The 22,009-nt window shown below is 34.9% G+C and overlaps 3 protein-coding genes across 4 annotated transcripts in view; 2 read left to right on the top strand and 1 right to left on the bottom strand.

The window, feature by feature from the left end:
- LOC135210497 (uncharacterized) overlaps positions 1 to 3,411 on the top strand; it is a 3,959-nt gene extending 548 nt beyond the window's left edge. Inside the window, exons 2-6 of the mRNA XM_064243383.1 lie at positions 233 to 302; positions 722 to 853; positions 1,589 to 1,692; positions 2,234 to 2,383; positions 2,619 to 3,411. Coding sequence (XP_064099453.1) covers positions 233 to 302; positions 722 to 853; positions 1,589 to 1,692; positions 2,234 to 2,383; positions 2,619 to 2,672 — 510 coding nt within the window. The 3' untranslated portion in view covers positions 2,673 to 3,411. The remainder of the gene's footprint in view (positions 1 to 232; positions 303 to 721; positions 854 to 1,588; positions 1,693 to 2,233; positions 2,384 to 2,618) is intronic.
- LOC135210085 (low-density lipoprotein receptor-related protein 4-like) overlaps positions 1 to 22,009 on the bottom strand; it is a 471,815-nt gene that overhangs the window by 248,351 nt on the left and 201,455 nt on the right. The gene's annotated exons all lie outside the window — the stretch shown is intronic.
- On the top strand, positions 11,959 to 20,987 carry LOC135210495 (uncharacterized). Of its 2 annotated transcripts, none has more exons than XM_064243381.1 (6): positions 11,959 to 12,070; positions 14,111 to 14,219; positions 18,482 to 18,637; positions 19,303 to 19,427; positions 19,934 to 20,041; positions 20,573 to 20,987. In XM_064243381.1, the coding sequence occupies exons 2-6, from the start codon at positions 14,126 to 14,128 to the stop codon at positions 20,648 to 20,650; spliced, it is 561 nt and encodes a 186-aa protein (XP_064099451.1). In that variant the 5' UTR covers positions 11,959 to 12,070; positions 14,111 to 14,125; the 3' UTR covers positions 20,651 to 20,987. The 2 variants fall into 2 exon arrangements, with proteins under 2 accessions (XP_064099451.1, XP_064099452.1); XM_064243382.1 differs by having other exon boundaries at positions 12,055 to 12,074.

Here is a 22,009-nt window from a genome sequence, read left to right as displayed (position 1 = left end):
TTATATATATTATATATATATTTATATATATTAATATATATCACTATATATATATATAATATTTATATATATTCGATATATACATATATATATATATATATGGTGTGTGCGTGTGTGTGGACATACTACGTACGTGTTTTCTAAACGCAAATACCGTCGTTACTTCAAGAAATGCACCAAACCCCTACCCAAGACATTAGGAACAGCCAGTAAACCCAAATTTCCTTTCCAGATGAGGACATTCATTTTACTAACCGCTACTCTTCTGAGTGCCACGGCTGTCCTTTCTTCACATCCAAAAGGTGAGACCACAGTGCCATCTATTGGTCACAGAACGAGTCACTGATTGGCTTGATTTATAAGAGTAATTTTTATTTAGACGGTTATATATTTCTAATATATTTCGAGATAAAATAAATCCAGTTTTAGAATTTAAACTGACCGTTGAATGTGACCGTTTAAAGTGACCTAAACTGACCGTTGAATGTGACCTAACGTGACCGTTTAAAGTGAATTGACCATTGAATTTAACCTATATTGACCGCTGAATGTAACTTATATTGACAGTTGAATGTAATCCAATAAAAGTGATCTTACTGAAAGGTCAAAATTTACTCTAGAATAATTCAGTGAGGCTTTGACTGCTGCGAAAAAAGACCCACCAACAAGCTGTGTCATTATCACCACTAACGAAAACTAACATTCTCAAATGCATTTCAAGGTGACCCCGTGAACGTCGAGGTGAAGTGCCTCACCTACATGAAACCCAAAAGGGCGGAACCGGGAGTGCCAACGGACGGCGCTGATAAGATTAATGCCATGTGCGCCGACCAGACCGGAGCAAACAAGAATGGTAATGATGAGTGTAATCCATCAGTTGGGAGTATGGTTACGTAGTTATGCTTTGAAAAAGGAAAATGAACGTTGATGTACACAAGGGATTTCTTTTTTATGTCCGTGCATTCTGTTATGCTTGATCGAATCGTTTGTCTGTATGGAATAGGAATTGGAATATGAGATTTAGGCTTAAAACCAAGCACTAGAATCCATGGGATTATTCAGTGCAGTTTTTGTCTGTGTGGGTATGTGAAAAAGAATGTTTTATACTTAATAGTAGGCGTGCACACGTATATATATATATATCCTATATATATATATATATATATTATAATATATATAAATATATAATAGATATCATATATACATATATATATACATACTATATATAAATATATATAATAATATATTTATATATATATATTTTCTATATATATATATATCTATGTACAACTGAATCACAAAAATATGGAACCTGATGAATATATGAATGAATAAAGACAAATGCCACCAAGGAAAGAGAAACGATGGAGTACTGCTAGGCCTTTCGACTTCCTGTCCTTTACTTAGCAGACGACAAGTCGAAAGGTCTAGCAGCACTCCATCGTTGTCTCTTTCCCTCGCGTCATTGCCTTTACACTATAGATATATTTTATTTACATGTATATATAATATATATACTAAATATATAACGCAAGACCTTTCAATTCCTAGGCTCTATTCCCAGCCCAATTACTCTTTTTAATTCCAGCCAACAAAGGCACCGAAGCAGACTCCGTGCGGATCATCACAGAAGAAATGAAGGACCACAATTCCAACTGTGCTCTGGCAATGGGCATGGCCAAGAGAGGACAGGTGGGTTTGCTATATCACTTGAGAACATTATTTTCTACTATGTCATTTGCTAAAATTATTTTATGCTATATTTTGAGAAAATGGTTTTATACTATATTTTGAGGAAATAATCATTAACTATATCATTTGAGAAAATAATTTTGTATTACTTTGAAAAAAAAATTATTTGTCACTATATTTGAGAAAAGTATTTTTTACTATATTATTTGGGAAAATTACTTTGAACTAATCTGAAAAAAGTATTTTTTTCTATATTTGAGAAAATTATTTTCTACTATATTATTTGAGAAAATAATTTTTAACCACTTTTGAACAAAAATATTTGTTACTATATTTTGAGAAAATTATTTTTTACTATAGTGAGAAAATAATCTTTTACTATACTATTTGACAAAAAGTATTTTTTACTAAATTATTAGAAAAAAAAATTTTTTACTAAAAAATCTATACATTTATACGTACATCCACACGCATACCTATAAACAAACCCATACATCCACAGTGAAACAGTAGCGTTACAAGCTCACATGCTCTTTTCTAGCTTGACAAAAGTGGCAACATCAATGTAACGGCGGCTGCGGACACGTTATCCAGAACCATCGTTGCCAATCATGGTCCCAGTAATCTGGCAGAGCAAATGAAGCTGCAGGTCCCCCTGTGCGTCCAAAACACCACACAGGAACAGTTTCCGGTGGGTATTGATTAACAACTCTCTCTGGTCCCGGGAATTTGAAATGCATACTGTGCGATTGATTATATATTGCTTGCTTGTGTTATTAACTGAGACGTTATAGTCATTCACATTGTTAATAAATGACTATATCTAATCAGCTTGCATTTCACATAACTGGCGTCACAATCTAGTAGGTCATCTATGCAAATTCACTTCGTGATCCTCACTGATTCATCGCTTTCTCTCACTACAGATCCTGAAGTACCACGAGTGCCTGCTGGACGCTTGCAAGCACGCCCTCCAGTGATTGGACAATGCTTCAGTGTTTCGTAGATAAATGGTCTGATTTTTTTTTTTTTTTTTATGTTAAGCTGACGTCAGAGTACCTACTGGGAAGAAGTGCCTTTATGTTAAGTTGTAACAAGATTTAAAGTGAGAAAGAGCCAAATTATCCAAAAATTCAATTGTGGTCAGGAAGATGAAACACACATAATAAAAAAAAATGTTCTCACAAGAGTCGCACTGGCCATCTGAGAATATGTTTCGTGGGAAATAAATTCAAATATGTTCTGTCTAAAAATTAACGACCTGGATTGTCATACACAACAGCAGTCTCCAAACTTAAGGACCTTTTCGTAGGAAATAAAGTCAAATATTTAGTCTCCAAACTTAAGGACCTTTTCGTAGGAAATAAAGTCAAATATTTAATGTCTAAAATCACGACTCTGGATTGTAAAACACACAGCAATCTACGTCAAGCCTTTTAGATAAGATCGGAAAAAGCATAAATCATACGAATCAAATTTTCACCCGCCACTTCACTATCCATGTTGTTGTAACTTCGATGACACTAAATAAAAAATTCATTAATAATATAATAATGTCTACATTGACCAATAAAGACACCATAGTGGTTTTATACACAATGACCATTAAACACACCGGTTTTATGCCATAAAATCATATTGCATATACATTTGTTTTTTTAATAATATTGAGGCTTTAAAATTAAAGCAGTATATTGAGCAAAGATTTTCTTTAATTGATTCCAACATTTCCATCATGCTGGCAAGCATCCTGCTAAGGGCATTATTATTACTAGCAAATATGTATACAGATATTATGCATGATAAATTCATAAAGTAAGTCTACGGGCATAACCAACCCCGTTTCACGGGCAGAACCAGCTCCATTTCAGGGAATCCTTTCTCACCCCCACTCCCTTCGAATGGGTGGAGGTAGGATGAAACCCCATTATAAACCACCTTAGGAGTCCCCACTATAATCCTGCCAAGTTTCATGCCCATCGGACCCATAGAACCACCGTTTGGCCGTCACTGAATGACAGACGGACGGACAGACATAACGCCCATTATTATCATTATCATTATTATTATTATCATTATTAATTATATCTCTTCGATGGGTATAGAAACCAAGGCCAGTAACTTCAACGGGATCTTGATAGCTATCTGGTGTATCTGGTGTCTCTGGTATTTTCCTGGATACGGTTATTATGTATCCTTGTACTGCTGGTGGGACTCCTTCAGGGGCTGGTGTAGTCTACATGTTTCGACCATCTCCCTGGTCTTCATCAGGACGTTGGTGAGGGCGAACTGGATGAATACTGGGTTCAGATCGGCTTCTATAAGAGGAGTGGGCAGTTTCAAATTAGGTGTTATTTATCAGTGGATGCCTGGGACACCAGATAGCTACCAAGATCCCGTTGAAGTTACTGGCCTCGGTTTCCATACCCATCAAAGAGATATTATTATCTTTTTTATTATTATTGAGAATTAAAAGCCACAGTAGTGTTAAAAATATTTTATGTACAGAATTTTAATTCTCAATATTTTAGCCTCTTTACAGGGGTTCCTTGGTTCATTATTATTATTATTATTATTATTATTATATTATTATTATTATGATTATTATTATTATTATTATATTATTATTATTATTATTATATTATTATTATTAAATACTTCACCTTTGCAAAAGAAAACAAAAACGTAAGGATTCCTTCCCTGGTGACAATTAGATAACAAGGGCACACTCAAACACCTGACTTGTTATGAAACAGAGAAAACAGACAACGAAATCTAAATCACAAAGACAATTCTCTTCAGTTCCAAATAAAATAATATGGCAAGAGGAACTGTAGTTTAAAATTTCATAAATAAATGTCCTTTTCAGGACTCTAAAGGAACACTGCGTATAAAGCCAGACAAGGAAGTCTGCCTAAGAAGTTATGAACAGGAATAGTTTCGTCTGAACAAGGCGGAGAGACGGTACTTGAAGATTCAAGTTGCGAGTAAACTGTGGAGTCTCTCTCTCTCTCTCTCTCTCTCTCTCTCTCTCTCTCTCTCTCTCTCTTCTCATCTCTCTCTTACATAACCCTCTGAGGATCTCAGAAATCTATATAATGATCTGATAGTACAGCGCCCTCTTCTCTCTCTTTCTCTTACATAACCCTCTGAGGACTCTTCAGAATTCTATATAATGATCTGATAGTACAGCGCCTCTCTCTCTCTCTCTTCTCTCTGTTCTCCTCTTCTTCGCGCGCTCTCTTCTCTCTCGCTCGGGAAAAACACTTGTCCCCAGCCTTGCAGGATTCAGACTTCGTCTCTTTATTACCCCTCTGAAACCCCATTGAAAGCCATTGTTTGAAAATGCTGAAAGAATGCAGGTGTTCCAGAATTCAAACGGAGAGAGACAAAAGGTGCCTCTAAACGACACTTGAGAATTTTAATCGTGTTTCTAAGAGCGAGATTCCCTTGCTGCTCCGCAATCCACTCATTAGCATAGAGACTGAACCTGCGTTCCATAGATATTTGTTACATGTTCATTACAAAGGCTAAAAAAGAAAGAAAGAAAAAAAAAAAAAAAAAAAAAAAGAGCAATATTTTGCATATTTAGCAGTACGCGTCTATTCCGACAAATTAGTTATTATATATACATGATCTAACAGATTGTCCCTTAAATATGCTTTGCACAAAAGGTCGTTAACGTTGTAATTTCTATTTTTAATTTCTCAGAATAAAATTAGCCATCAAATGAAAATCAGAATTAAACTTAAGAACAAGGAACTCTAGTATCATTATCATTATTATTATCATTATCATTAGTATTATTATTAATATTATTATTATTATCATTATGTCATTCACAATGCCCGAAACAGGTAGCTATTAAAACAATGCGTGATCCGACCTCCAGCTTACTCGGTACGCGTGCTAGAATCTGCGGTCTAATAGTTCGTTGTTTCACCAACGAAAATTAAAATATTTTATCTGTTTTATTAGAAATACATAGTTGTTCTGTTTTGTTTAAATAGCACGTTATTTATCTGTCACATTTTCATTCCAATAAATAATTCATAAATATCCTACCCTAAAATTCCTGTATCTTTAACTCAACGCGAAACATCTTTTTCAGTCCTTTTTAGGCTTTTCCATAGGGTTTTCCTAGCCCCTCCCCAACAACAACAAAGTAGTTTGTAGGCTTACTCCCCGAGTAAGTGAAATTTTAGAAACAGCAGGCTCCAGAAATTTCCCAGTAAGAGAAAACCAGTTAAACTCGTTTGTCCAGATGAGACTAGAACTGGAAGAGTGCGGTGACTGGAAATCGAACTGGAAACTTTCGAAAATTTCTTTCGGGATATCAACAACCTATTGATAATGATCAACAAGAACGAGGACTGACTTTCTTAAAAAGGTCTATTTGCGTAAAGTGAAAACTAAACCTAAAAACTAAAACCACAAATAATTAAAATTGTGAAATATCTTCAGAGAAAAAAGTTAATTGTCCACCGCAGTGCTCATCTGCATAAATACACAATCAATGGGTACCTAACCGCCATGAAATACAACACTCGTCAGGTTTCTAGAGTGGTAACCCAGGCAAAAATATTGTATATATAGTCGTTTCCGCTATCTGTCAATATATATATATATATATATATATATATACATATGTTTGTAAACTTTATCACTTCCGTGAATATATACAATGAGGTTCTGTTAGAAATTATATATATATATATTATATATATATATATATATATATATTATTATATCTATATATATATATATATATATATATATATATATATTCATATATATATATATATATATATATATGTATACATATATTTATATACATATATATATGTATGTATATCTATATATAAATTTAAACATACAATACACATAATACATTCTTTTCCACTTTTTAATATATCCCTATCCCTTTGTCAGAGTGTGCGTTTCTGAGAGAGAGAGAGAGAGAGAGAGAGAGAGAGAGAGAGAGAATGCGCGGAAGTGAAGAATTTGTGAAAACCGACGTCAACCAGCGTCCGTAACAGCCCCCTGTAGGCAGCACTAACGTGCAATTTCGACCAAGAGCTCCTGTCTCAAGGTGACCCTGAAGGGACTTGCTGCTACAGCCATTCGAACATACAGGAGAAGAACAGTTTTAAAGCCGTAATATTACTTTAGAAAAACACATCTGCAGGTCATCAATAATTGCGCAGTTTCTTTAAAAAACAAACACATAGGTCACAGATGCTTGCACACAGTATTTTGGGGGGGGGGAAAGCCTATCAGTCACTAATGATTCCACATTTCCTTAAAAAAAAAAAAAAAAAAAAAAAAAAATTCTATAGGTCACAGATGATAGCATACAGTATCTTGGAGAAAAAAGCCTATCAGTCACTGATGATTGCACAGTTTCTTGAAAAATATGCTTGCAGGTACTAATAAATGTCTTGAAAACACTTCTGTAGAATACAGCTTCTTGGAAAAAATACGTCTACAGGTCACTAATGATTGCATATAGTTTCTTGAAAAAAAATGTCTGTAGGTCACTAATGAATACACACAATTCCTTGATGAAAATGTGTCTATAGGTCACTAATGATTGCATATAGTTTCTTGAAAAATGAAATGTCTATAAGTCATTAATAATTGCATACCGTTTCTTAAAAAAAAAAATTGTTTCTACAAGTCACTAATGATTGCGTTATAAATTCTTGAAAAAATACGTCTGTAGGTCACAAATGATTGCATACAGTTTTTTGAAAAAAAGTACGTCTACAGGTCGCAAATGAATTGCTATACCTTTCAAATGAAAAAAAAAAAAACTTCAATAGGTCACAGATGCCTGCATACAGTTTCTTACAAACAAATACTTTACAGGTCACTAATGACTACATACAGTCATGGTGAAAGAATGATGTACTAACACATACGGATGAGTATCACGAATATTTATTATAATTTTTTTGTTTTTGTCTTTCAACAAAGACATAACCTTTATGACCACAGTACCTCTTACCTGCCGGGATACAAATAACAAACAACTACACAATAGTATCTGACCGCGCGGGAATGCTCAGCAAAGAACAGTTCTTGCCATGCACAATAACACCGAAAACAGAAACATATCATTGGACGAACCCTACTGAATTGAACTGAATATAAAATTAGGATCAATGAGGTCATTCATCGCTGACACGGAAACTGACAGCAATAGGTTTGAGTGGTGTAACAGGAGGAAAACCTCACAGCAATTGCACTATGGATCAATTGTTAAGAGAGGGTGGACAGTAAGACGGAAGAAAGTGAATATGAAAGGAGGTACAGTAAAAGGGACGAAAGGGGCTGCAGTCTATGTCGAGAGTAGCCATTCATGAGATACGACTACGTTGCCGTTTTACTGAATACTTTCAGAATTCGCGGCGAAAAACGAAAATGGAACAATTTCGGTAACAATTTGCATCGAAACAATATAGGATTCCTCTTACCTTGTGAGTCTGATCTCGCCAGGAATACTAAACGGAAACACACTTACCTGGAAATAAAAAGAAAGAAAAGTTAATGATTCGTTCAAGAGGTCATGATTTATATAGAATAAGTGGCCTAGAGGAAGAAGAGTTAGACATGATTTATCAGAGATATCCACAAAACAAAAATGTTGAAAAGGTAGTGAAATAATAGGTGAACAAATTTTTTTTTAAATATATATTTTTAAAAGATGAAAACAGGACAAATAAAAGCTTTTAGCCTAAAGAATATAATACAGGGAGAAAATCAGGACAACTTAAATCAATTACGCAAAACAGCTGTCGTATTTAAAGTGAAAAAAACAGAGCTCCGAAGGAAATAGTTGCACTAAGTCAACACAAATTCACATGATTGGGTTTCTTCGTCTCTTGTTATACTACAGCTTCAGATTTTGCCACAGATCTGATTTGCGTTGGCACTGTTTCACTGTTCATGACCAATCGCTGGATCCATAAATAATAATGGCATGATAAAAACAAAATGCAAGTCTCTCTCTCTCTCTCTCTCGCACTTCCCAGAACTCTCTTCTCTCCTTCTCTCCCTCTCTCCCTAATATAGATATATATCTATAATAGTATATATATATATATGTTATATATATATATATAGGATATCTTAATTATATGTTAATGTATATATATACATCTATATATATATATATATATATCTATCTATCTTATATATATGTAATGTAATGGGTATATGTGTATGTGTGATATGATGTATGTGTAGATTATATATATATAATATATATATTATATATATATGTGTGTGTGTGTGTGTGTGTGTGTGTATGTGTGTGTGTGTGTATCGGAATATATTACATTAACTTGGGGCAAGGCCTGAAGTGAACCACTTAAAAAAAAGAAAAAAAAAGCAGCTCTCTTAAATCCGTTGGGTCAGCGAATTCTGAGACCAGTTTCGGCAAGGAATATGAAGTAGGTATGTGTGTGTGTATGTATGTGTAAGTGTTTAAGAATACACATGTATACATGCATATGTAGTCATTTATGTATGTATATATAAATATATATAGACATATTTATATAATAATAAAATCTACTTCACTCACATGATTTGCATTTCCTTACACGTCATCAAACCGAATACAACGAACAAGCCTATGAAAACGCCAGGGCATATTGTCAACAGCAGCAAACGTATACATTACGTATGCAAATGAATTTCCAGGGGCTAAAATGTAAGGTATACAAAGCCTTGACACAAAAAAAAGAAGATAAAATATAATGAATAAATAAAGAGGTCTCAAGGACACGGAAGCTAAAGAGGAGAAAAACGGAAAACTGGTTTTCACTGGGAATGTTTCCCTCTGGTGATTTCATGGACTGGTACTTTTCGCCACATGAATCACCCGTTCCTTCAAGCAGCAAAAAACATCGTCACACCAACGAAGCGATAAACAGCTCTAACAAATACTGCTAAAACTGCTATTCTACGACGTACTTCTCCCTTTATTAGTCTGTTTTTGTCGATGTACGTCTGGCAACCACGACAGAAAGGACCATCTTTGACTACTTTGAGTTGTCCCTTGGCAAGCGGAGATGGGGCTGTTTCACTTCAAACGAAATATATCGATTGATTTATAGGTTTTCGGCATAATGCCAAGCGCTGGGGCAACTAAGGCCATACGGCACTGAAACGGAAATTGACAGTGAAAAAGTTTGAAAGGTGTAACAGGAGGAAAACCTCAAAGCAGTTGCACTATAAATCAATTGTTAGGAAAGGGTGGAAAGTAAGTTGGAAGAAAAATTATATAAAAAGGAGGTACAGTAAAAGGAATGAAAGCAGTTGCAACTAGGGGCCGAAGGGATGCTGCAAAGAACCTTAAGTAATGCCTACATTGCACCGCATGAGGTGCATTGACGGCACTGCCCCCCTACGGGGGCGAAATGTATCTGACCTGCGAGAGATGTACTTTTGTAAGTATACACTGAAATAAGTGATGACCCTGTCTAATACGGCGGGAGACATTTGAAATGACCTTCGTTCGAATCCAGGCACCTCCGGAGAGAAAGTTTTCTTTCACCTCTCATTCCATGTCTCTGGATTCAGTGTTTTCAGGAAATACCCACAAACAAAAGGGATTTCAGAAATTAACTGTTCCTCAGTTACAAGGGTTTTATCTGACTATTGTCCGAAAAAACAAGGCTTGATCCAACCTCCAGCTTACTCGGAGAGCGCGCTAAAATCTACAGCCAAATAGAGCGATGTTTCACCAACGAATCATATAAGAAATACGCTATATTTTAATTGAAATAATTGTTCTGTACTGTTTAACATGAGCATTTTTTATTTTTTGCATTTTCATTCTAATGAATAAATTATAAATATCCTCTCCTAAAATTCCTGTATATTCAACTCAACGCGAAACACCTTTTTTTAAACGTTTTTAGACTTTCCTACCCCACTAACAACAACAACAACAACAACAACAAAACAAGGAAGTTAGTAGGCTTCCTCCCCGGTTAAGCGAAAATCAAGAAAATGGTAAGCCATTTCCAAGGCTACATCCGGGTTTCGAAACAATAACGATACACAACCATAAAATTTTGTGACGACACCTCAAGCTCCCTTTCCCCTCAAAAGTCTCCAGCTCGATCACTTCCCCCCCCCCCCCAACCCCCCCCCCCCCTCCCTGACAGTTTGCGAAATGATCCGCCATTACCTATAATGAGTATGGACTATTTACATCAATCTTGAACTAACTCAAAGGTAAGCTGCTAAGTCGTCTTGCACCACGAGCATAAAAACCCATTTCCGCCTTCGGCAGCAGAATCTCCCCGCGTGCGGTGGACACGGCTGACCGACACCAATGGTGTTCTATCTGGGTGAATGTTTTCTCCTATACTCTAACCTGTTTTATATACTATAAACCAACATTTCATTACCGTTAACCAAAATTCACATACTCTGAATTGACACTTAACCATGAAATATGTTTACCTAAGTCGTAGACTGGGACAATTCGACGATTAAAACGTCAACTTATAAATTACCGTGAAGTTGGGTATAAGCACCGTATTTAACCCGCAACTCATTTGCCGAATACTTCCTTACAAGATAGTCGGAAAAAATGATAATATAAAATAAAATAAAATAAAAAACAAATACCCCTGTCAGTTTAATTCAACAAAGTGAAACGAATATTATCACAGGAAACAAAATACACATCAAAATACATATAAAAAACAAATACCCCTGTCAGTTTAATTCAACAAAGTGAAACAAATATTATTACAGGAAACAAAATACACATCAAAATACATATACGTATGTATATGTGAGTACTTCATATATATATATATATATATATATATATATATATATATATATATATATATATATATGTAGTAGTATAGTATTCTTGTATGTATGTGTATATATATATATTATTATATACTATATATATATATATTATATAATATTCTGTATTTTAGCAATGAAAATAAAACTCTCTTAAAAGTGCCAAATCACCAGCGACGTCTACAAAGCAATGAAGACACGGTCGATAAACTCACTAAAACAGCATTTTCTCTTTTTCTTTGTCTTTTTTTATACAGAGGAGCCACCCCCCCCCCTCTGCCCCCCTGCCCCCCCTTGAGGCCAAGAGACACCCACTTTATGATCGTCACCCGCTATCATTACCCACAGCGAGATTATTATCATCAACTACTTGCTAGTTCCGCGAGAGTCTATCTCTCTCTCGCGCTGACGCGTACGAGTCTTCCACAGAAAACGGTCACCGGTTGGGTGCTTATAAGGATAAATAGCTCTCGTTCCAGTTTGTCACCTTCATTTCACCGCTGTTCCCCGCCTGGCTGCGACGTATAGCTTGAAGGTAGGTAAGGTTTACTGTCATGGTGGATCGGTCGTTGCAATCTGTTCCAGTTTTCTTATATAATAATAATGATATCCTCGTGTTTTACAAGTGGGTATACATTAATACATATTTACATAAAAATATATTCTAACAAGTCGTGGCTCTCTTTGTATATTCAGAAACAAATAAATTTCTAATCTGGAAATTTGCACACACGCATTTACGGTGTTTCTCTCTCTCTCTCTCTCTCTCTCTCTCTCTCTCTCTCTCTCACACACACACACACACACACACACACACATACTCTACCTTATATTGAAATATCCAAGGCTACTACAGTTAAAAAGGAAATTGTCTGCTGTATGTTTTTAAATCAAATGAAAGAACGTGAAGGGTTTCAGATATTAAGTAATCTAACTCACACATTACTGACAAGAAAAAACAAAAAAAATATGGAAGGAAAATAATATCGTAGATGTACTTGACTTTCAGGTATTTTATGCAAAATATATTTTACGTCATTGTCCCATTCATGAACTCGGGAACTAAATACGGAAAAAGTGAGGTGAAATTCAAATGGTGATTAAAAAAAAAAAAAAAAAAAAAAAAAAAAAAAAAAAAAAAAATTTCACTGTGGCTGGGTCGACCCCAACAACCAGGAAAACAAGCCCTCAACCCCCCCCCCCCCCCACCTTACAAAATTAAGATGCACATAGATTCTAAAATGTTATACGACAAGCTTTCCTTCTCTTTTCTCCCCTTTACCTTCGGGAAGAAAAAAAAAAATAGGATACAATTACCTCGTCCAACGGGACTCCACATGAGAAAAGTGGAGGCGTTAGAGAAAACCATTACTCTACTATTGGGGAAAAGGCGTTATTTTTTGACTAGCTAATGCTGCCATGCTAAATAGCGACGGCCCCTGACAGGAGACTACCATAAGACCACATCACCCTGGTCACACCTTGAAGACGCTGCAGTGAACTTGAACTCTCACTGTCGAGGTGATAACACCGGCCACTGAGGCGGATTTATTAAAACTACTTCACTCAGAAACGAGAAATTTCAATCTAGGATCCACGAATTGTCAAATTGACACAGATCTTCGAACCTTTACAAAAGGGTTTTCCGTTGGTCCCGTTGCTGAATAATCTCTGGTTCCTTGCTACGTAAAAATACCATAAAAAAAAGAAAAAAAAAGGGGGTTTTAGGAATACATAATGAAACCTGTTCATATGAAAATCAACACAGTTACGCAAGAAAATACGTGTTAGTAATAAATAATAAATAGGAATAATAAGGAATGATAAGCAATAAATCGATAAAAAAAAAAGGATAAAGGATCTACTCGTCTGACATATTTCATTTCTGTCCCAGCGGGTTCAGTCATCTATTCTTCATTATACTTTTTTTTTCTTAATCTCTATGGAATTAGTCGAAATCGAAAACGTTGCTTGTGTTCCGTTTTCCATCTCCGGAAAATATGTTAAAAACTACTATCTACGGCTACATCCACTAATGCATTGACAACAAGTACTCCAAAAGGAGATAAATGCAAAACACAACTGACAGATTAACGTTAGGTCATCAAGCAAAAGAATTACAATAGTAAATTCACATCAACCGTGCATTTGATGTCTAGGCCAGTCCCTTACGACGCTGCTCATTGGTAGTTACTAAGCCAATCTCAGGTCTGGAAACTCTCAGTCTCTCGAGAGAGTTAACATAGGCAGGATGTATGTTCCACCTCTCCTGAAAGACGTATCCCTCAGGAGAGGTGGAACATAGATCCTACCCATGTGAACTCTCGAGAGATACTGAGAGTTTCAGCCCCGTGATTGGCTTATCAACAGTCAATCAGGAGCGTCGTAAGGGACTGGCCTAGACATCAAATGTACGGCTGATGTGAATCTACTATAGAATGAAATTAATATGAGGTAATCAGGCAAAAGAGTTACTAGGGTGAAATTAACATTAGGCCTCAAGCAAAAGAATGACCAGACCAAAATCAAAATGGAAAGTATCACAGCATTTTTCTATTGCATTTCTCCATTTCAGCATAAAAACTCAGAGATGAAACTCTTCTTGGGAGGTTTGTTGCTCATAGCAACGGCTGCGTTGGTTTGCTCATTCGAACTGAGGGCTGACCCGAGGGCAAAGAGGCAAGGTTAGTGAAATGATCTACAGTCTATATACTAATGATTGATTCACCAAGATATGGAACGTGATGAAAGTATAAATGAAGTCAAAATGCCACGAGGGAAAAGTGAAACGACGGAGTGGTTGCTAAGTAAAGGACCGTTTGTCGAAGGGCTTAGCAACCACTCCATTTTTTCAATTTTCCTTCGTGGCATTTGCATTTATTTGTACAGTTTATATATATATATATATATATTATATATATATATATATATATATAAAGATAAATGACCACGAAGGAAAAATAAACGAAGGAGTCTGCGAGATCTTTCGGCTGAAAAGCCCTTTACTGAAGCAGCTACTGACAAAAATACGAGAAAAGACAATACAAGAAGGTTCGTATAACTGACAGATAGGGATTATAAAAGGATTAGTGCCTAGAATCCGACACACTGGAAGATAAGAAACCTTCCCAAACAAGCATAAACAAAGGGTGCAATTAAAGGTTTAAGACAATCATCTCAGATACAATCTCCAGACAATTAAAGGATTATAGGTGACAGCTATACGGAACCTGGTAGACAAAACCATATTCACAAAAAAATGACAGACATACATTACAATAAAATTTTTTTAATAACTCTAAGGCAACTGATTTTTATTTAAGTCAGTAATTATATATTTGAGGTCATTCTTAAACATGTTACAGATACAAGGTCTAAATGAAAAAGGCCACGACTAACATTGAAATTACAATGAAAAGTAAGTTGTATTAAAGCAGATTCTAAAAGATTTCGTGATAAGACATCTCTTGACCGTGCAATTACTGAACTGTCAATCCAATTAATTCGGTGGTTGTTTTCACTTAAATAAATAAATAATGCATTAGATTTTTGCCCAGTTTTTACAGAGTATTTATGCTGGCTTAGCCTTACTTCTAAGCCCTTGCTCGACTGTCCGAGGTAGAATGAGGGACAATCCATACATGGAATTTTATATATTATGTTGTTGCTTTCTCGGGGCCATTTTTTATTAACATTCTTTTTAGTGTGTTATTATAGGAAGAAACAAGGTTGACATTAAAAGCTTTTAACAATGGTTTAATGGTTTCAAGTCCCGTTAAAATAAGGCAAACTGAGAATGTTCTTAGAATTTTCTTTCTGTGTGTTGTTTTCAGTATAAAACTTTTTGTGGGCTTTATTATAACAAATGTCTAATATATGTGAAGGATAGCATAAATCTTTCCCTATTTTTCTTATGTATTCAATTTCTTGATCCAAATATTGTGGACTGACAATTCGTAATGCTCGTAAAAACATAGAGGAAAAAATTGATATTTTTATATTAAGATGGTGGCCTGAGAAGAAATGAACATAAGTTAAGTTGTTAGTCGGTTTCCTATAAATACTGAATTTACATTGAAATGGTTCTCTATGTATCAAAACATCTAAGAAAGGGAGGCAATTGTCTTTTTCTAATTCTAGAGTAAACTTAATCGATGGTACCTGGTTATTTAATTTAGAGAGTAAATCATTTACATCAATACCGACAGGAAGAACAGCTAAACAATCATCAACGTAACGATACCACTTTACAGGAATATGAATGATATTAGGTAAGTAGCGTTTTTCGAAGAATTCCATATACAGGTTTGAGAGCAATGGTGATAAAGGATTTCCCATTGCCATGCCAAAAATTTGTTGATAAAATTCACCATTGAATATAAACTTACAATCACAAATGCACAAACTCGTGAGTGAAATAATGTGACTTATAGGTAGAGGTAATTCATGCTGAGTTAGTTCATTGCTAAGATATTCTAAAATAGAGTCTATAGGGACTTAGTAAAAAGAGAACATACGTCAAAACTAACGAATCTATCAGTAGGGCAAAGAGCAATTTTGTATATAAACTCTCGAAATATATCACTAAGATCTTGTCCCCGTTACTTGGAACCATCTCCGATTCTCATATATATAATTCTCTAGATTTAGTTGATAGATTATACAAAATTGCTCTTTGCCCTACTGATAGATTCGTTAGTTTTGACGTATGTTCTCTTTTTACTAAAGTCCCTATAGACTCTATTTTAGAATATCTTAGCAATGAACTAACTCAGCATGAATTACCTCTACCTATAAGTCACATTATTTCACTCACGAGTTTGTGCATTTGTGATTGTAAGTTTATATTCAATGGTGAATTTTATCAACAAATTTTTGGCATGGCAATGGGAAATCCTTTATCACCATTGCTCTCAAACCTGTATATGGAATTCTTCGAAAAACGCTACTTACCTAATATCATTCATATTCCTGTAAAGTGGTATCGTTACGTTGATGATTGTTTAGCTGTTCTTCCTGTCGGTATTGATGTAAATGATTTACTCTCTAAATTAAATAACCAGGTACCATCGATTAAGTTTACTCTAGAATTAGAAAAAGACAATTGCCTCCCTTTCTTAGATGTTTTGATACATAGAGAACCATTTCAATGTAAATTCAGTATTTATAGGAAACCTCGACTAACACTTAACTTATGTTCATTTCTTCTCAGGCCACCATCTTAATATAAAAATATCAATTTTTTCCTCTATGTTTTTACGAGCATTACGAATTGTCAGTCCACAATATTTGGATCAAGAAATTGAATACATAAGAAAAATAGGGAAAGATTTATGCTATCCTTCACATATATTAGACATTTGTTATAATAAAGCCCACAAAAAGTTTTATACTGAACAACACAAACACAGAAAGAAAATTCTAAGAACATTCTCAGTTTGCCTTATTTTAACGGACTTGAAACCATTAAACCATTGTTAAAAGCTTTTAATGTCAACCTTGTTTCTTCCTATAATAACACACTAAAAAGAATGTTAATAAAAAATGGCCCCAGAGAAAGCAACAACATAATATATAAAATTCCATGTATGGATTGTCCCTCATTCTACCTCGGACAGTCGAGCAAGGGCTTAGAAGTAAGGCTAAGCCAGCATAAATACTCTGTAAAAACTGGGCAAAAATCTAATGCATTATTTATTCATTTAAGTGAAAACAACCACCGAATTAATTGGATTGACAGTTCAGTAATTGCACGGTCAAGAGATGTCTTATCACGAAATCTTTTAGAATCTGCTTTAATACAACTTACTTTTCATTGTAATTTCATGTTAGTCGTGGCCTTTTTCATTTAGACCCTTGTATCTGTAACATGTTTAAGAATGACCTCAAATATATAATTACTGACTTAAATAAAAATCAGTTGCCTTAGAGTTATTAAAAAAATTTTTATTGTAATGTATGTCTGTCATTTTTTGTGAATATGGTTTTGTCTACCAGGTTCCGTATAGCTGTCACCTATAATCCTTTAATTGTCTGGAGATTGTATCTGAGATGATTGTCTTAAACCTTTAATTGCACCCTTTGTTTATGCTTGTTTGGGAAGGTTTCTTATCTTCCAGGTGTGTCGGATTCTAGGCACTAATCCTTTTATAATCCCTATCTGTCAGTTATACGAACCTTCTTGTATTGTCTTTTCTCGTATTTTTGTCAGTAGCTGCTTCAGTAAAGGGCTTTTCAGCCGAAAGATCTCGCAGACTCCTTCGTTTATTTTTCCTTCGTGGCATTTTATCTTTATTTATGGATTATCACGTTCCTAACTTTCTGATTCTGTTATACATATATATAATATATATATATATATATATAAAAAATATATATATATATGTATGTATGTGTATATATATATATATATATATATGATATAATATATATATATATATATATATATATATGCAAATGCCCCTCTTATCTTCTCACATTCTTTGCTCTTTTTCTGGATACGCAAGTGACTACAAAGCCTTGAGCTCCAACTTCAAAGAAATTTAAAGAAATCGTTATGTCCGGACATCATTATTTCTTTAAAATTCTTTGAAGTTAGAGCTCAAGGCTTTATAGTGATAAGCGTATCCAGAAAAAAGAGCAAAGAATTTGAGAAGATAAGAGGGCATTGTGGCTATTACAATTTTATCTATGTCTGGTAATGTATATGTGTGTGTGTGTGTGTGCGTGTGTGTGTTTGAAAACTAAAATCAGGAGTAGTATTATTTATTAGTTAAATTTTAAATTTTTCATTTGGTATTATCATAATTTCCTCACTAGCTGGCAGGACTTATACTTCTTAACAAGAGCCTTTTTCAAAAAAAGTAACTTCATATATAAACTATAGAATTTTCTTGCCAATATTCTTTAATCATCCTTATCAAGACTGATAACGTTATCGTTGTAGCTGCGCCTGATGACACCGCTGACGTCAAAAATGACACCGCTGCCGTCGAAAGGGCTTGTAACGTCATGACCAGACCACATGCCAAGGTCGTCGGGGCATTTGCGCCCACCTGTGCCCGCCAGAACAACTTCGACATCCCAGGAGCATTGGTGACGGGTGAGCCTTCATATCTCGTGTCCTCTTTGGGGGGTTAATGGCACCGGTAGTTAGTACGCTGACATTTCAATAATCGCTAAGACGCTATGATAACATGATACGGATGGTCTAGTTTGCCCTGGGAAATGTATCTAAAATGGAGATGTTTGTATGTATCATCTGAGCTCAACTTCTCTGCCACCTTCACAGCATATATATATATATATATATATATATATATATATATATATATATATATATATATATATATATATATATATATATATATATATATATATATATATATATATAGAACAGGATGGTATCTAACGGAGATTTTATTTACAAAAACTTACAAGTTTCCAGGACTACTCTGTCGCATCATCCAGTAGCGGTAGGTTTTTTTTTTTTTACAGCTACCGGGTGATGGGGACAGAGTAGTCCTTGAAAGCTTGTATCATAATATGTATATATATATATATATATATATATATATATATATATATATATATATATATATATATATATATATATAATCATAGAAATGAAACAGTACGTATATATATCTAACACCACAATAAAAATAACGTTTAATGTAATATTGTCCACGTCATACTGAGTGATTCGTGTACTAAAACCTTACACAGGTCTCCTTTTGTTTATTCTCCAAAAACCATTCTTTTCAGGGTTGGTTATCAGCCCACAGTCTCAAAACGGCTCGGATTACATGCAAGATGTCTTATCAGACCTGGAGATCCCTGCAGCAAAAAGAGCCAACATGACTGATTGCCTCATTCCTAAACTGGCACAGGTTAGTATTCGTCCATTTCTGTGATAATAATAATAATAATAATAATAATAATAATAATAATAATAATAATAATAATAATAATAATAATAATAATGGAGAAACAAATCCACAGTTTTGTATATGTACATACATTTAAAGAGTAACATACATAGAAAGCTTTCGGGAATCTGTTCGATTGCCCTTTTCAGTCTGAGATTGAAAACGGGAATGGAACAGATTCCCGAAAGCTCTCTGTACAGATTTATCTTTAAATATATGCATGAGTCTTGAAATGTCTCCATTTCAAGACTCATGCAATTATGAGATTATTATGATCAATAATAATAATAATAATAATAATAATAATAATAATAATAATAATAATAATAATAATAATAATAATAATAATAATAATGATTCCCGAGAAACTATTTTGCAACACACTGACAATAAAAATCATAGCATCCATACAGAGGCTTCTGTCCCAAATATTTCTTACAAAAACTGCACCAAACGATTACTTTCAGAAAGCGCAAAACTTCATCGACTACCAACGCAGCGCTGGGCACATCACGCTGTCAGTGGCCGCTTCCGACCTCAAGGACAGTTTCGAGAGCTGCAAGCAAAATAATGGGGTGAGTTGAGTCTCCCGCTCTCTTTATTCAAGGGCTCTGTGCTTTTTATGAGGATTCCTAAATGGAACGGGTTAAAATTGAGCCAATTTCTTAACAAATTTAACTAGGGGTCAGCGTGCTACATAGATGAGGATTTATTACTGGAAGGGGTTAATATTGGGTCATTGTTTTAAAAAAAAATTGTCAAAGGGTCAGCGTGTTAAGTGAGGATTTATAATTGGAAGGGGTTAATATCCAGCCATTTTTTAAAACAAATTTATCAAGCGGTTCAGCGTGTTAGATGAGTATTCATATCCGGAAGGGATTAATATTATGACATTTTTTTGTAAGTTATCAACAGGGGGTCAATATCTTATAGGTGGATTTGTAATTGGAAAGGATTGAGCCAATAGCAAAAGATTAATTAACAACTGCTAAAAAACTTCCGATAAAAAGATAACTGCAACTGATAAAGGAATGAAAATATTGTGTGCATAACAAACTCACTTTCAAGTCCTTTCTAAAATACCCATTTTCCCTCTTCATCAACAGACTGCCATTTTTGAATGCTACGAAAAGGCTTGCGTCTCCTCCCTGGTGTCAGCCCTCGATAACTTAATCACTTGGTAGAAATGTAAGACAAAGGATTCCTTTGTCCAAGAACCCGCCTCTAATATCAATGGATTCTACCGAAGACAAGGTGTTCCGGTTCCACTGTCTACTGCTGGTCTAGTGGTGCAGATATTTCATCCTCTGTCAAATGCTTTCGTGCTGATATCGGATCGTAGTCCTCATTACGTGAATTTAATTTTTATGTTTGATTTATTGTTTTTTTTTATCTGTGCACAAGCGTTGTCCCGACTTTCAATTTTGATAAACCGTTGTTGTTATTATTTTTTAGCACTGACCCAGTGCTATTCTACAGATATCATTCTTTGTATGCCTTTGGAATAAAGTTTCTTCATAAGTCTATATCTAAATTCCACCTGATGTTTGTTTGTATGGTGTTTTCACGTTGCATGGAACCAGCGGTTATTCAGCAACGGGACCAGAGGTTTTACGTGACTTCCGAACCACGTCGAGACTGAACTTCTATCACCAGAAATACACATCTCTAACACCTCAATAGAATGCAAGAGAATCGAACTCGCGGCCACCAAGGTGGCAGGTGAAGACAATACCGATAACGCCACTGAGGCGCTGCAGCCTGATGTTACTAGAATCCTTCGTGAAGAGAGACAATTCTGAGTGCCTTGAAATTCAAATACAGACGCTCCTATACTTACGAACTTTCAAGTTACGAACAACCGTGATCGTAGATTGCAACTACTGTACTGTAATCTATTCATAATTTAATGTATTTAGGTTTTATGTAAAATTCGTTTTAACAAAATACTCTATCAAATGCAGTACAGTACTAGTTTTGTGCTTTAGTGTGAAAAACATAAACAATACTTGTACGTATTGAATATATGTACACACATACGGTACATATATATATCAATATTTACACACATATATACACACACAGGCATTATTTTAGATCATATGCACATATATATTTTATATACTAAGAGAGAGAGAGAGAGAGAGAGAGTAGCAGGCAGGTGATGACGCTTTTGGCAAATGCAAGCATTAAATACAGGCATAAAGAAGAAAACAAACTTTATTTTATTTTCTGTGTTTCGATCAATATTTCACTCGTGTGCTGTGGGTTCACATTATCAGAATTCATTTATAGCTTTGAGACTTGCACATTACGTATTTTACTGATGGGGAAGGGGGGGGACGTGATAAAGTGCCCCCACCCCCCTTAAATCCGCCACTGCATGAATCCCGACAGCGCGGGCAACCGAATCCGGATAAAATAATGGAAAGGTTAGGCCTAAATTCAATAAAGGATCTTCAGCCCGATGAAAGACTTATTGGAACTGGAATATAAAATTTAGGCCTACGGCCAAACGCTGGTGCCTACGAGGCCACTCAGCG

The sequence above is a fragment of the Macrobrachium nipponense genome, chromosome 39 (genome assembly GCF_015104395.2).
Source record: "Macrobrachium nipponense isolate FS-2020 chromosome 39, ASM1510439v2, whole genome shotgun sequence".
Classification (NCBI taxonomy): domain Eukaryota; kingdom Metazoa; phylum Arthropoda; class Malacostraca; order Decapoda; family Palaemonidae; genus Macrobrachium; species Macrobrachium nipponense.
This window is presented reverse-complemented; position numbering and strand designations above follow the sequence as displayed.